At 43.1% G+C, this 17,457-nt stretch overlaps 1 protein-coding gene across 1 annotated transcript; it reads left to right on the top strand.

Annotated features, from left to right (window-relative positions):
- Positions 1-1,619: 1,619 nt before the first annotated feature.
- On the top strand, positions 1,620-4,968 carry LOC309536028 (gap junction beta-4 protein-like; the record flags this gene model as incomplete). Its single annotated transcript, XM_082229596.1, has 2 exons — positions 1,620-1,770; positions 4,222-4,968. The coding sequence occupies exon 2, from the start codon at positions 4,252-4,254 to the stop codon at positions 4,966-4,968; it is 717 nt and encodes a 238-aa protein (XP_082085722.1). The 5' UTR covers positions 1,620-1,770; positions 4,222-4,251.
- Between the last annotated feature and the right edge of the window lie 12,489 nt (positions 4,969-17,457).

Genomic DNA, 17,457 nt, shown 5'->3' with positions numbered 1-17,457 from the left:
ACAGATGAAAAGCAAGTATATATTCCAAACTGGAAAATATAACTCTAATCTTAAAAATAAATAAATGCTGGTGTTCAAAATTTTGGGTTTTTAGACACAGGTATCCATATCCAAATGTGAGAGAGAATTCAAAATAAAATCAGTTTAATTTTAAGTCATTGCCTTCTTTCCTTTCTTTCCTTATTTTTTTTTATTATTATTTTTTGCTTCACACTGATTTGTCCTTCCATTATTGCATTATTTCTATAAATGCTGGTTGGAAGTGAAATGCTGGTTTCTCCCTGCATGTCCCCCATGTCGCATCTTATCTCCTGATGCTGTACTTTGTAATAAAAGGGTGGAGAACCTTTTCCAGTCTGGGGGCCACATTCCCATCTTGGTCACTTTTCGAGGGCCACATCCCAATGGTGGGTGGGGCCAGATGCAAAAGTGGGCAGAAACCAAAAAATGTAATTTTAAAATAAATATATAGAAATATTCAAAAAAAAATAATAATATAGAATAATATAAATATACAATGGTCTCCTAAATGTAAAGAAATGTTACTGTTGTACAGTAGGCTAGTTTCTACGTACAGTACAGGCTCACATACCAATCTCTGCCCTCCATCCAGACATGAAAGAGGCATCAAGAAGAGTTCAAAGACATATTCCAACCAGGCAAAAAACACCTGAGGTGTGAAGCAAGGCCACAGAGGGGTGGGGCTTGGGGAGTTTTGTGAGGCATGGAGGACCGCATTTGACCCACATCCATGCTGCAGTACACCTGTGGTTTCTGAATGCTGATCACACAACAAGGTAGCATAAGCTAGAGCACAAGGGAGTCAAAGTGGGGGAAGGTTTGTAAAGACAGAACGAAAGAAAATGTTCGATAAAATGCAAATAGCAAGTCCCACGGGAGATTTTATGTATGCATTGCATTTCAATCACACCTTCGTTCTGTGGTAGAACTCCCAGGTGGGGTCCCCAGGTAGTCTCTCCTGCAGGTACGGGCAAGACCCAGGTGGGCTTTGATGCAGCAAGACAACTGCATCATGCATTGTCCCCTTGTGTGCTGAAAGTAAGTCTCTGGTTCAGGGCCACCACCCTTCTTTCTCCAGAGCCAGCAATCAAAGATGGGGACCAGTGGCTAACCTGATCCAAAACGCCCACCCACCCTACTCACACATGAAAACAAAGACCACCACAGCCAACCACAAATGAACAACCACACCCTAGGCCAACCCCAGCCTCTCTCACCACCAAAGGAACACAAGTGAACAGCAAAGAACCTGCACAAGCAACACTGACACCAAACCCTACATATATTAAGTAAAATAGAAACACCATCACCTGACCCCACCCCACCCCATCCTTACCCACCCCCACCTCTTTCCCCCTTTTCTTGCTAATGTCTCAACAAATGAAAGTGGTTTGTAAAAATGTTACACGGGGGGGGGGGGACAAGAGAGAGACATTGCACATACTTTTGTAAATCAAGAAAATCTTTAATAGAATTACATTAAAAAAAGAAAAGATGGGGACCAGCATTTCCTCACTAAAGCTTGAACCTGGGCCATCCCCCCAAAGAAATAACTTGTCAGTTTAATTTGTTTTCTCTGGTTTGTGAACCATGAGCATTACAATGGGTCATTGAGCCCACTGGCAGGAGCCAGAGGCACACCCAATGTCAAGACGCCCTGCCGCCCCGTCATCAAAGTCAGAGGAGACTTGGGGACAGTCACGTTCGTAGGGAAAGTGATCCGGAGTCAGCAAAATGCTCTGCCTTCAGGTAAGAGTCGGGTTTCTTCTAGGGCTCTTCCTTCTCTGTGCTAAGCACTTTTTGAATTTTGCTGCAGGGTAACCTAAGAATGCCTATGGAGCGATTAATTTTGCAGATCAGCGGGAACATGAATTTTAAAACAGGGATTTTGGTAATAAATAAGCATATCCTGTTGGAGTGGGGAGTGCTCCCTGCTGCAGATTGCAGCAGCTCCATCTCGTTCTCCTCCCACTCAGTTCTCCATATTGCCCCCCCCACACACACACACCACACAACTGTCAATCAGCATTGCATGGTCACTGAGCATGCTCAGTCCTCATTTTGCTGCTTCAGTCCCACCTCCCCATCAAGAATGTCTTTTTCTCCCCTTTTTAAATTTAGGCATTCCCTGAGCCTGCTCCCACCTCCTCCCTTATGTGTGAAATGAGCTTCCCTTGGCTACATAAATGACCAGCGCTTGTGGGCTTTTATTGGGGCATCTATCTGGCCACCGTGAGAACAGAATGCAGAACTAGATGGGTTCCCTTTGGGAAAACTCTGTTTTAATTGTTGGTTCTAAACATCTTTTGATGTATTTTCATTCTTGTTTTTAACTGGTTGCTTTTATCACTTTGCATTTTATAATGTTGTTTTTAAATGTTGTAAGGCATCTTGAATCCCAGCTTAGGAGAAAGGCGGGATAGAAACACACTAAATAATAATAATAATAATAATCTAACAGACACACTCTTCTCAGCCCCGGAAGTTCTTCCTTCTTGTTTTGTAGTTCCCTGTTGCTCATAAAGATCATTTTATCGATAACGAAGAGGGTGTGCCTCATTCTCCCAGCAGATCAGAGGACCAGTTGCTCTCTGTTTTCCACAGCAGAGGGGATTAGGGCAAAATAGTAACTTCCGACCCCACTTTGTTCCAGTTGCCTTGTTCCACCCCCTCAGGGTAATGCAGCTGGTAGGTCAGTATAATCAACCCTGCTATCCACCTGTCTATGTACAAAGAGGAAAGAAAGGTGTTTCCTTCTGTTTTCCTCCTGAGATTCTTTTTCGCACCCAAAGTGTGACTGTCATGCTAGATCAAGTTGCCTGGGTGCATCTTTCTACTGCGCCTGGAGGCAACACTCCAGGTGAGTCATGTTCTTATTTTCCCAGGAAGATACACCCAATTTGTTAAACACATGGATTTGCAGGTTGTGCAAAGACCTGGAGGGGCTAAGTGTGCTAAACAAACTGGGACAAGCAGCAGCTCACTTAGGAGGAACTGACCCTTTTAAAGATGGATGAGAACAGTATTTGCTTTAGTGACCACTACCTGTTGTTTTGCAAAGGCCAAATTGCCAAAGGATACCTCTGGTCCACCAGGTATTTGGACCTAGAAAGTATTTGGACCTAGTAGCGGTGAACCTCCAACCCATGGACCCCATTTGACCCACCAGACCATTTTGGCTCAGGCACACCCACCTGCCTTATGCCTGATATATGGGGCAGGTAGCAGCTTTCAAAGATATGACGTCAAGAGGGGGATACATGTAGATGTGGCTGAGCCCAAAGCAGTCTTGCACCTGCAGTTCCTGAGGAACAGCTGCACAAGGCCTGCAAAGCACGGTGCATGGGGCTTTGCAAGATCACTGGGACTGGCAAAGCATGATGTCTTTGGCCACACAGGTTGATTTCAAACGCCATAGGCAAAAACAGGTTGCCTGATTCTGTGTTGCTATCAGGTGATTGGCTGGTGTGTGGAAGATAAGGACCATCCAGTTACCGCCCCTAGCCCCATCACCCTGGCATGAGCCTATGAACTTAGGAAGCTGCCTTGATATGCTAGAACCATTGGTTTATCTAGCTCAGTATTTTCTGCACTGACTGGCAGTAGCTCTCCAGGGTTCCAGGCAAGCCTTTCCCCCCCCCTCACCTGGAGATGCCAGGGATTGAGCCGTCCACTATTATATGCAGAAGCTGCCCCAATATAAGTCAGAAGTATTAGTCTCCACTATTATAACAGTATCCCCCAAAGTAGCCCTCATCCAGTCCATCCCCAAGGCCAGTCACCTGTCTATCACATCCACTGCCACACCTGCCAGTGTAAAGAAGAAATGGGGTTGCATGCCATCTGCATATTGATGACAATGAATTCCAAATCCCCAGATGACCCCGCTCAGCATGTAGATGTTAAACACCATGGGAATAAAACTGACCCCTGTGGCACCTCACATTGGAGGGGAAAGAGTAGCTTCCCACACACACACAAGCACCACCTTCTGGAGACAGCGATGCAAGCAGTACCAGAACCACTCCTAGCTCAGATTACCCCATCTTGGTTAGCTGGTTACTGGTTACAGAATTAACCCTTAAGTTACAAACAGGGTGATCTCTGCTGTTGCACTTCCAACACATACATGATCCGAGCTTGCAGGGCTTCAATCAAGGCCATCCCACTCATTCCTGTTTCATTTATTTCCTTTTCCAGCTCTTGTCACCCTAGCCTCAAGTTGAGAAAATGAACTGGGCTTCATTCCAAGAACTTGTGAGTGGTGTGAACAAGTATTCCACAGGTCTGGGGCGTGTGTGGCTCACGGTGGTCTTCATCTTCCGTTTCCTTGTCTACTCAGTGGCAGCTGAGCATGTCTGGTCCGATGACCAGCAGGACTTCATGTGCAACACACGTCAGCCTGGCTGCACCAATGTCTGCTATAACCAATCATTTCCCATCTCTCACATACGTTTCTGGGCCTTTCAGCTTATCCTGGTGACATGCCCTTCTCTTTTTGTCCTCATGCATGTGGCCTATCAGGAAAGCAAGGAGCAGAAGTGCCTGGAAGGGGCAAGAGGACGCTTCCATCCACAGTACCCCAACCCTGGGAAGAAGTGTGGAGGCCTGTGGTGGACCTACCTACTCAGCCTCCTTGCCAAGGCAACCGTGGATCTCACCTTCCTCTACATCTTCCACTGCCTATATCCCAACTTTGATCTTCCAAGGGTGGTGAAGTGTGCTGTGGTTCCCTGCCCCAACGTGGTTGACTGTTTCATTGCTCGGCCTACAGATAAGAAGCTCTTCACTTATTTCATGGTAGCCACTGCCATGCTATGTGTCATTCTCAACCTCTGTGAGATGGCCTACCTTGTCAGCAAGAGTTGCAAGAAGCCTGCAGCATCAGCAAACCTGAGAGAGAAGCTCACATTTCATTTCAATAACACAGGAAAACCACTCCCATGAACAAGTCAATGAGACTAATTGAATCTGTATCAAGAGTGGGGAATCCTCACGGCTGGATTAAGACATTTAGAGGCTCTAAGCACTGAAAATATTATGGTGTGCGGGGGTCTCCCCCTCGTACTTCAAAATAAAGTCTTATTTTTCAAAATGGCACAAAACTAAGACAGCTTATTTCTAGATTTTTCTAACTGCAAAAAATCTGGAAAATTTTACAGACGCTGACTCCACAAAGTATGTCCGCTTCTGTACACAGCAGGGAAAATGAATCATGTCCGTCCTGATACATATGTTGTTGTCTCAGATGTTTTTTATTCTTTTCAGCTCAGAAAAAGAGCGTTTTGCCAAGCAGCTGGCAATAATCAAAGTTAGAAAAATGCATCGGGTGATATCCACATTTGGAAATACACATTGTACTCCACCTTTCATGAAGCTCAGTGTGACTGAATTTCATTTTTCGTGTTTCATTAAACTTTGCACACGTAGAACAGTGGAACTGCCTTAGTTCTCCACAGAGATCCCTGTTCAAGTCAACAGGGTATGTATGAGTCAACTAGCTTTTGGGAACCTTGGGATATCATGTAGAAAAGAAAATCAGGCTTATGCTTTTTAGTGCACTTCACCTCTCCTCTTCATATTAGCCACAAGTGTATCAATTATAGTAGAGTAAGCAGATAGTGAAATCTGTCTCTAAGAGGCAATGCTTGGTGTGCTGCCATCAACTGCTTATTTCTTTCCTGGTTCTCTTGTGGGCTTCTTTGTAGTCGACATCAGGCAAGATACATTTTGATGTTTTCAAATCTTTTGAAATCATTCCTCAAAGTGTGTAAGTGGTCGCTAATGATTGACAGATGTCTGCACATATTTTCATAACCATCTTTTTTCCTTGGAGAGCTTGGCTTGTGCGGTGAGAGTGTGGTAAAATTTCACGTGGTCATCATGAATACAAACATTAGTTCTTGCATGTGCCTCTGCATGTGCCTCCCAGCAAGTATTGGGAAGATATTTCGAAACATGATCATTGCCCAAATATTTTTAAGGGCTACCCATCAGCATGTTGAAGCAGAGAAAAAATGTATAAAGTAACTGGACTGTTGAGGAAACAAATTGCTGCCATCAGACAACTAAGAAAGTATACAGCACCCCTGGTTTAGATGAGGATAAGTACGGTAATTAAAAGAGAACAGAAACATGGGGGGAAGAGTGTGTAGTGAAGCCAAAAAAAGCTCAACAACTTTTCTGTCCAGATTTCCACTGCTTGAAATACCTTCTACCCTAGGTAGAAGGGTTTATGTACAAAAGCAAACTTTTCATTCACCACTCCACCTCTTTTTGCTTCTGGATCTGCCCATCATTGTCACATGGCCCTTGAAAGGTGGCTCAGAAGGGAATGTGACCTCCAGGTTGAAAAGGGTTCCCCAACCCCTGATTTAAATTTATAAAGACAAAGCTCCAAGCTCAGATGAACTGGTAAAGAAGGCAAGCATAAAATATTGGTTTGCATTCTGAAGGAGCAGAAACGACTATTTATGTATGCGACGACAGCAGCACAGATACTACTGGCCCAGAGATGGAAAGAAGATAAAATCCCAACCAGAGGCAAATGGCTGATGATGATGGACTACACCAAAATGGCAAAATTGACCAGGAAAATCAGAAACCAGGAAGAGAAGAATTTCAAGAAGGAATGGGGGAATCATCGAATCATAGAATCATAGAGTTGGAATAGACCACAAGGGCCATCGAGTCCAACCCCCTGCCAAGCAGGAAACACCATCAGAGCACTCCTGACATATGGTTGTCAAGCCTCTGCTTAAAGACCTCCAAAGAAGGAGACTCCACCACACTCCTTGGCAGGGAAATTTATAATGTATTTAAGAGAACACAGTAAACAACTAAAAACTTTGGCAGGATTTGAGTAATGCTTGTAATGTATGAAAAACTATGGTAAATGGACTATTTAAAAATGGAGAAAATAAGTGAAGCAGTTGGGGGGGGGAGCTTGATAATGGTAACCATTGAAGGGCGGAGGGGAGTTGAAGGATTCGAGGAATCCTAAACAATGATGTTGACGTTTAGTGCTTGAAGGTGTTAGACTCAAGTCAGGGGAGAGACAGCCTTGTATGTGAGTCTAACTGGGCTGGGGGTCAGAGACTATCACCTTATCTGCTCTAGGCCATTTCACTTGAGAATATTCTCAAGTCTGGATGGTTTCCTTGCAGATCCACATGTTTAGACAGAACTGGGTGGTAGATTACAGGTTCCGTGGCATAAGAGGCGACCAGTGGCTCTGCTGGTCCTATATCATGTTCCCACACTGGCCAACTAGATGCCTGTGGACAACCCAAGAACAAGACAACCTCCCCTCCTGCGATTTCCAGCAACTGGTACTCAGGAGCATTTCTGCCTCCAGCAGTGGAGGACATCACTTGAGTTGAAGTGTGGAAAGTTGATTACAAGCCAATATGGGGAAAATCCCTTGGAAAGCAGGTCTGAAGAGTTGGGAGCAACCTCAATAACTGTAATGAGAGAGAAGGAGAGGCAAATTGTGCTTCTGAAGTATATTTTACCCCATTTGGTGGGGGGAGGGGGTAGGAAGGGGGTATAAAGAAAGGAAAAGCTACACCTCTTTCTGTTAAGAGTTGCTGCAAGAAGAATCCCTGATCTGGACCTTGTGCAGAGAAGAAATGAACACTCCCCACTACAAAAAAGAGAGAGTTGCAAAGCTTAATGGCAGAACAGTCTTAGAACAGTTTACAAATAAACACTACAAAATACAAAGTAGCACATTGTACTTTAACAACAAGCAATGCAATCCAGTCTTGTCTTTAGTCCTTAATACAGTTCAATAAACTTTCCTGTCGCTGGTCCCAGAGAGAGATCCTAAGCAACTTGCTTGTTCAGCAATGCTGAGCTGAGCCACTGCTGCTGGTGGTGGTGGTTCTATTGACTGACTTAAATGCTGAGTTCTTAGGTTTCATCAACCCGCTGTGAGAGATCACTCGGGTTTACAGCAATGGGTCAAACCTCTCTTGCCTAATGCAAACTTTTCTACATAAGTTTCCAAACACAGACAACAAATAAATCAATGAATCAATAGAAACGAAGAAGAAGAAGAAGAAGAAGAAGAAGAAGAAGAAGAAGAAGAAGAAGAAGAAGAAGAAGAAGAAACAGTTTACAATTATACCCAAATTAAAATAACTGCCAGTCCCAACTAAACATTTAACCAACACCAACCCGGCAAAAACAAAACAGAGGAACCAAAATTAGAACTGTTTAAAACATTTTAGCCAGTTGCCGCAACTCAAGAGTTGTTCCAGCAATGTCCCTCCGGCCTCTCAGGAGCTTCCTTTAGATGTTCAAGGTGAGTCTGGACTCCACCCCCTAGGCAAGGTGGAAGAAGGCCTTGCAGCAGGGACAGCAGTAGCTCCAATTTGCCCTTCTTTCACATCATGCAGTTGCATTCCATTCTTTGCAAAGTGGGCACTCATTAGAATTTGCAGCCCTCCTTCCTGTGCCTGAAGGAGAGGGAGCCCACCCTGCTTTCCCTTCTCCCCTGAAAGGCTGGGCCAGTATGGTTGGTAAGGACCCCTGACCATTAGGCCCAGTTGTGACCAACTCTGGGGTTGCGGCGCTCATCTCGCTTTATTGGCCGAGGGAGCCGGCGTACAGCTTCCAGGTCATGTGGCCAGCATGACTAAGCCGCTTCTGACGAACCAGAGCAGCGCACGGAAACGCCGTTTACCTTCCCGCCGGAGTGGTACCCATTTATCTACTTGCACTTTGATGTGCTTTCAAACTGCTAGGTTGGCAGGAGCAGGGACCGAGCAACGGGAGCTCACCCCGTTGCGGGGATTCGAACTGCCGACCTTCTGATCAGCAAGTCCTAGGTTCTGTGGTTTAACCCACAGCGCGACCCGCGTCCCAGTATGGTCGGTAGTGAATGGTATAAGCCTGCTCTATTAGACCCACGTCCACCTTGTCCAAAGAATTGACCAGGCCACCCCTGGCCAAACAGAAATCCAATACTTTATGGATCGGGATGGCAGCACTTTAAAGTGTTGGTGGCTGTCCTCTCCCTGCCTGTATTTCATCTCTTAGTTAATGAACCGATTGGACGTGACAAGAGCGAGATGGATGGGGCTTATGAAAACCACCATGGCCCAGTGTATTCTTAATGAAATGCCTGCTCATTGCTTTGGTGTATTTAAGTCGTGTTAAGACAGGCTGAATTACTGAAACGTGCTCAGGTTACATAAAGAGCTAATTGGCTGCATTTGCTCTTTCCCAGCTGCCCTGGACAAACCTGTTCTGAGGATTAAATGCAGAGTTTCAGCCAATTCCCACCTTTGAGAGACTGCAATGCAGAAAATTGGAAGAAGGGTTATTAGAGACGTTCTCTTCCCCCAGCCCCCCAAAATGATTACATTACAAAACCTGCCAAATGCATTTCCTTGCGATGGGAAAAATATGTTCAGAATTTCGCCTTCAGAAGGGAGGGAAAGGATCGAAATGCACGTACGTCAGCCTAGAGCAGACCAAGGGACGCGGTGCGTGTGCCAGGTTACAACTTTACAACAGGGGTGGGGTACATGCCTAATCCATTCATCATGAGTAAGTGGCTGGCAGCCACCTGGGAAAAAAATCTCTGGCAGAATCGCATGCATGTAAAAGAAGGGGGGTGGAATGCACTCAGGGATTATTTCGAGGATCTTCCTTAAAGACAGCAGAAAAACAAAAACTACCCACAGTAGATTCTGAAACCAGGAAGCTTCAGCAATGTAACTAGGATACAGTGTAGAAACAAAAAAGCATAACAAGAGCCCTTCCGGAACAGGCCAGAGGCCCTGTTGTCAGAGTCATAGAGTTGTAGAGTTGGAAGGGACCGCTAGGGTCATCTAGCCCAGTCCTCAGCAGTGCAGGAGTCACAGCTAAAAAGTCCAGAGGTGGCATTATTATCAATTTATGATGGGGTGGAAGGTTCGCAGGCTATGAAGGACTTGCTCACAAATTCATTGACAGCTGCACGAGTTATTATAGCTAGGAAGTGGAAGGGGCAAGGTGAATATAAAATGGAAGAATGGTATAAAGAGGTGTGGGAGTATAGCTATTAATGATAAATTAACATATGCCATTAAGGTAAGACGGGGGATATGCAGCAGAAATGATTTTGATGGGATATGGAAGGTATTTGTAGAATTTGTACTGTTAAAACGGAAAGGGGTCAAACCACTGCGAGAGGTGTTGACATTTTGGGAGGTTGGATAGTTACAATGGAATGGTTTCGGTAGTGGGGTGTACGTTTTTATTCTTATTTATTTGTGATTATTACTTTGTCAAAATTAAAGAAATGAAGGAGAAGGAGAAGGAGAAGGAGAAGAAAGATAACCTAGTACAAAGCATCCAGACAATAAAAAAGGAGTGACAGCTAAAGATTCTCTAACAGATGGCCATACAACTGCTATTTAAAAACCTCCAATGAAGGAAGGTCCACCATTTTACGAGGGAGTCCATTTTACTGTCAAATGGCTCTTCCTGTCAGAAGGTTCTTTATAATGTTTAATTGTGGCACAGAAATGGAAACAAGAAGAATTACCAATGAAAGAAGAATGGCAGACGAAATTAATAGACTATGCAGAATTAGATAAGATGACAGGAAGGATCAGAAACCTGTGGGACCAGAGATTCTCAGAGGACTGGAGTAAATATTTGAACTATTTGAAAAGCAATTGCAATAAATAGATTACGCTAGTAGGACTGCAAGACGTTTTGTAAGGAGGATTATGCGAAATATTGCAGAGAAGATTATGAGGAGTTATTAGTTTAGGACAATTAAAAGTAATAGAGAAATTAAGAAATGTAGATTAAGTGATAAAGATTGAAAAATCAGATGCGGTTGATGGAAGTCCAAAAACATTGTATAAGTAAAAAAAAGTATGTGATATGATTTTCGGAAATTATTTGTAAAACTCAATAAAAATATTTTTTTAAAAAAATATGTTTAATTGTAATCCCTTTTTCTGTAATTTGAATCGATTGTTTCAGGTACTACCCTCCAGAGCAGCAGAAAACAACCTTTCTCCATCTTAGGTAAAGGTAAAGGGACCCCTGACCATTAGGTCCAGTCGCGGACGACTCTGGGGTTGCAGCACTCATCTAGCTTTATTGGCCAAGGTAGCAGGCGTACAGCTTCCGGGTCATGTGGCCAGCATGACTAAGCCACTTCTGGCGAACCAGAGCAGCGCACGGAAATGCCATTTACCTTCCCGCTGGAGCGGTACCTATTTATCTACTTGTACTTCGTGTCTATCTAGCTACTGAGCTAGCTATGTAGTTTATATCTCATTACAATATCTCAGGGCAGTTCACAATATAAAAATACAAAGTAAAAGCACACACAAATAGTTAAAATGAAAACAACAAAACAATAAGCCCCCTCTCACAAAGACATTTAAAAGGCTGTAGAATATTAATCAGCCAAAGGCCTGGTTGAAGGGGAACGTTATCTCTTGGCCCACTAGCCACAATGGACCGTCTCTATCTGTGTGGAATGCACAGCAACAATGATAGGAAATCAGAGTGTTTTATAAATGGATGTAAGAAAAGGAAACTGTTCTGAGGAATCCCAGCAGATAAACTGAATTTCAGAGCACCGGTCAATTTGAGTGCAGGTGTTCTAAAGGCTGCATGAAGTTAAATGAAGTTTTCGCACTTTCCTCTTGTTGCATCATTTGACAAAAAAATTGCCACAGGAAATATGGCATGCTGAACTTTCCTTGCATGCAAGGTGGGTCAGTGAGTAACGACTCATTTCTGGTAAACAATTGGATGTCCTTTTCCCTGTCTCACTTTGCTCTGAGTCAGAAGACAAACCTCAAGCAAAGAGATGATGAGACTCAAAGGTGACTGGAGCAGAGATGGGCAAATCTGCCTCTTTCATATATCTCCCATAACGCTGTTCTGTTCCATTTCCACACTAATCTGAGAATTAAAACAAATACTCCCCATAAAAATATTGTGCAGGGATGAGCGAAACTGGCAATTGGGTTTCTCTTGATTTCTCATTTTTTCCATTTTATGTTCAGTTCTCCATTTTTCCACATCAGCTTGCAATTTTTTTAAGTCTTCATGAAAATGCATCAGCATTTTAATCATATTTCTCCCAATTTACACATATTTGTATGTGCATATGCAATTTTCCCTAATATACACATTTTCCTGATTATAATGCATATTTGTATGTCATTTTCACAGATACAATCTATGCATTTTTAAACCACTTTCCAGTTTCGTTGCCATCAAGCAGGTGTGAACTGCTTTGATTTTCTTTTTTTAAAAAGAAGCATTGGTTTAAAAATATCTTTATGAACAAGGTATTACTGTTGTGAACTAAATAGCTGAATAACTAAATAAATCTTATGGACACTTTAGTTGGCTGGAAAAGTGCATTGCAAAATTCACAAAAGGTTCTGGTTCTTGTTTCGGTTCTCATTGTTTTGCAAAATGTGAATTATATTGTTTGCCTATAAGTGACAACTGAACTAAATTTATCCCCCATCCTTAAGTATATATTTACATGTCCATTTTGATACATTTCCTGACACCCGCAAAGTTCTTGAGCTTTTTTTTTTAGGAGGATCCCAAAATTGTCGAGCCTTTTTTGGGAACAAACCCAAATTGTTCAGACCTCCCACAAAAATAGTGATTTTAAGCTTTTGGAGCTGTTTCCGCCATACATCCAGGTTTTCCCTGACATTTTGCCAGTTCAGCAAAAATTCCCCCCATGCCATTTTTACACTCGAAAACCAGGACGTGTCAGGAATTTTCCTGATGTATGGCAAGCCTACATCTAAACTGACCAGAGCTGTGTCACACATTCGCAGAAACATAAAATTTAGCTAGACAGTGTCTGGTATACTAGACAGAACCTGGTTGTTCCGATCAGGTGCAAATCAGCTTGTTGTGTACAAAAAAATCACAACGATTCAACTCCTTAAGCATCTTTAGAGTCAATCCTCCACCCCTCTCTACCCCACCACTGCCTCTTATCTTCTGCCTGACCAAGGGATGGGGGAGAAATCTGGTTTGTTTGACATCTTAATGTAAATCTACCTAATTCACTCTTCCCAAAACATTGCAGCTATCCGTCAAAATTCACACTTGTGTCAGTTTTGTGATACTGTTCTCCAGCCCAAAAAGTGCACATTTGAAGAAAGTGTGCATGTAAATGTACCATAGATTCCGGCGTATTAGGCAACTGGGCATATTAGACGACTGCCCCAAATTAGTAACTGCAATTTGGGGGTTCGTCTTATTAGCCCAGTCGCCTAATACGCTGGGCAGCTCCGCACTAGGAGAAAACCGCCCTTCCGAAGCAGTGGTGGCGGGCTCCGCTCCGGGCAGCTTTCTCCCGGCGCAGAGCAGAGCCAGCCGCCCACTGCTAATGCTTCAGAGCTGCCACATCAGCAGCGGGGGGCGGGCTCCGCTCCACACCGCCCATTCCTGGCGTATAAGATGACCCCCGACTTTTTAACCTCTTTTTCGGGGTTAAAAAGTCATCTTATACACCAGAATCTATGGTATATATGTTAATGAAAATAGCATACAAAAATGCATTACATTGGGGGGAAAGGCTTGCAAAAATGTGTTTATCGTGCAAAAATGAAACATGCATATTATGTGAAATGTGCACTAAAATGCTGATAAATTATCACGAAGAGGGTCTGTTGTGGGGGGATTGAGAAATGTCCCTATTTTCATCTGAGGAATGAATATTGGAGGGCACGCATGCCAGCCTGAATAGAGAGGCAAGGCTTTATATGGTATGGCATGAAATGTGAAACTAGGACTGAAGCAGAAGTAAGGTCTGAATTCGTGAGTTCCATAGGGCTGTGTAAAGTCACTTTTAGACAATAAGAGAGCTACTATTAATCTACCGCAGTCTCTGGCATTCATTAAATATGGTGCCAGAAGTCACAGAGGATCGAGGGAGGAAGAAAGGCTCTGGCATAGCTCAAAGGAATGAGAACCTAAAATGGAATGAGTCTCTGCACCAGTGGCATTCAATTTTGACAGGCCTGCTGGATGGCGAGAATGGATGCAGACAGATTGAATACAGTACAGAAGATGGAGAAATCCAAGCAGGTTCCCAAATTTATGCCTCGAGACCACAAGCAGAACAGATACTTAAATATTTTGTACTCACTTTTGTACTTGTGTTTTGTACTTGCATGGAGGTGCTTTTACCTTATGCTGGTTATGACCGTAATAAAGATTTGGATTGGATTGTACTTGCTGGTGGAATGGGACATTGCAGTTCCCCTGCAATGAGTATTTTGTGCCACAGAAGAACCTTAATCATGAAAGGACCTGCTTTCACCAAAGGATTCGGAGACCATGAGGAATCTGCTGAGACCGATAAAAGATCACTGCATGAGAAAGCCAATGGCAGTGAGTTTGTGTTTTTTTTAAAATATATTTATTAACTTTTCAGAGATTATACCAAAAAAATTAACAAAAATACAAAAATAAAAACATATATGATTTCATTCACTTATTTTCTTTTAACTTACTTCTCAGACCTCCTCATACCTCCCCTTTTTGTATTCCAATTCAAATTATTCATTCAGCAAATCCTCACCCTTATTTTTCACTTAATTTTACACCTTTCTTTCTTTTCCCCCCCAATTATCTTAATCATTACAGCTGATAACCACTTAAATTCTATCCAACATCATTCTAACATTCACTAATTTTATAATATTTCCCAAGATAGTCCTTGAATTTCTTCCAATCTTCTTCCGCCGTCTCTCTTCCCTGGTCTCGGATTCTGCCAGTCATTTCTGCCAGTCCCATGTAGTCTATCACCTTCATCTGCCATTCTTCCAAAGTGGGTAGATCTTGTGTCTTCCAATACTTTGCAATAAGTATTCTTGCTGCTGTTGTTGCGTACATAAAAAATGTTCTGTCTTTCTTTGGCACCAGCCAATGGCAGTGAGTTTGGAGGCAAACGGGGAGAGGGCATTCTAGAAAAAGATTGTGATGGAGTCTGGAGATGGAAAGTAACCTCACTTTGGGAGAAGCAGTGCGGAGAATAAGAAACTCAGAACAGATCAAAGGCCAGGTTCAAAACCAAGAGAGAGAGAGAACCAGGAGAAAATCAGAGAGCAGGACAAATTGGACAAACCAGGAAACAAGAGAGGTTGGGCAAATTAGTTCTTTCCTTTGCTTCTCTTTTGCTGATTGGCTGCAGCCATTTCAGGAAGAAACCATGGAGAGAGGGGGGGGAGTAGGTGAATCCCGCATTAAAAATCTTTCCATAGGAAACAATGGATATCATGGACTCATTATGTGAACACTCACCTAGCAAACAATTTCTAGGGAGCACATTGTGTTCATAGAGCAGACCTGTGTCCAGAGGCTTTTTACCTAAGTGGATGTATTGGTCTGCTGTACAAAAGGACCAAATTAACCCTCTGTATACCTATGTGTAGAATCACAGAACTGTAGAGTTGGAAGGGACCCTGAGGGTCATGTAGCCCAACCCCCTGAAATGCGCCCCTTGGTGGGCTTCAACCACTAACCTTCTGTGCCAGACACACTGACCCATTGCACTGCAGGAACAATTGGGAATTCAAATTTGAGGTAGCCATGGTGAATGTTCTGACAGCGCAGTCTTGATTTCAAATTAGTTAATCCAGAACAAGTTTTGTTTTTGATTCTGCCCACACTTGCAACATCTGGCCATGGCAGATCAACCCTGATACAGCCCATCAACAGGAAAAGGGTTGCCCACTCCTTCCTTAGTTCTTTGCACAGCGCATAATTAACTGCTGGAACTCACTATCACAAGATGTCCACCAGTGCACGATAAACATGTATGCCTGAACCACATATTAAGTGCCATATGACTATTATAATATATAATATTATAATAATATAATTAAGTACTGTTATGAAAATCCTGCCTGCAATGGTATGTAATTTACTTTTTTCAGTAATTCTTCATTCTCTCCACCTTGCCTTCCTCCCTCCCCATCTCAATTCTAAGGTCAAAACCTCTCTTTAATCTAATCTGATCTCTGCACTTAATTCCAGTGCTTTGCGCAAAACACTCTGTACCAACTGCCTGCACATTGCCAGCGTTCCTCCCGGCTTTGATGCAAATGAAAAAGGGATTAAAAACCCACATTCCTTTGAGGGAGAATTAACTCCCACCTCCTCCCTCAGCAATCTGTACCCACATGGATTTGGCTCTGGATTTCCGTGAAGAACAGGAAGGTATATGTGAAATTATGTCTGGGAATGTGTCAGCAAATTTGCACCAGGGCATTTGGGAAATAGGTAAAGGTTCCTGCCTGGTTTTTGCACGTAGTCAAATCTAGCAGTGGCAGGAGTTGTCAGAGCCAAAGCACTATGGGACACCCTGGACCCTGTTTTTCATTACATTCAACTGCATTTTAACCTTTTTCTCCCTGATGCATCTACAAGTGGCTTCAGATCACTATTGTGAATTTCCCCCCAGTGCCCCATACATTATATTATTAAAGAGTACCATGTGGGGGACTTCTATGTTTGAGGGGGAAGCCACTCCCCACCTTTTTTACTCTACAGTGACACAGCTTCTGAAGCATTTCAGGTCAACTCCAACATGGTGGTTAGAAGTCGCTCAGTGAAGATGTTTCTTTGTTTTGTTTTGTATTGTATTGTATTGTCATAAGGCTTAAGTTTGAAAGATACGTTGATAGCCTTAACCTCCATGATTCTGTCTAATCCCCTTTTAAAGGCATCCAAATTGGTGGCCTTCACAACATCCTGTGAGAGCCATTTCCACAACTTAACTATACACTGAATAAAGAAGTATTTCTGTTTGTCTATCCTGAATCTTCCAACATTCAGCTTCACTGGGGAGCCCTGAATTCTGATACTCTGAAAGTGGGGGTGGGGGGACATTTTTCTATCCCCTTCTTCTTTAATACCATATTAAAAAATAATAATAATACCTGAGTCATATACCCCTTTACCTATATTTTCCCCAGCCTAAAAAGCTTCAACTGGTTTAATCTTCCCCAATATGGGAACTGCTCCATCCCCTTGATCAATTTGGTACCTTTTTCCTAGCTCTACAATATTCCTTTTTTAGGTGGGCGTCCAGAACTGCCCGCAGTATTTCAAGTATGGTTGCAAAGTTGATTGGTATTTGTGTTGGCATTTTTGTGCTCAGTCCCTTTCCTGCTGATTCCTAGCATGGAATCTGCCACTGCCAACACACATACAGCTGTTGCACACTGACATTCAAATAAAACTTTTGCGAGGGGCTATGTCAAATCCTTGTCTGAGCTGCCATCTCCCCCATCTGGTGGCAATGAATTCCATAGACTGCATGGTATGGCAAAGATACAGGGGTGGGAGACTTTGCCCTAAGAAAACAACCCATCATTATTTAGCTCTCTCTTTCTTTGTTTTCCCCAACGGAGAAGAAAGCAAGCCACA

This window comes from Podarcis vaucheri (assembly GCF_965113315.1).
Source record: "Podarcis vaucheri genome assembly, chromosome: 7".
NCBI lineage: Eukaryota > Metazoa > Chordata > Lepidosauria > Squamata > Lacertidae > Podarcis > Podarcis vaucheri.
This window is presented reverse-complemented; position numbering and strand designations above follow the sequence as displayed.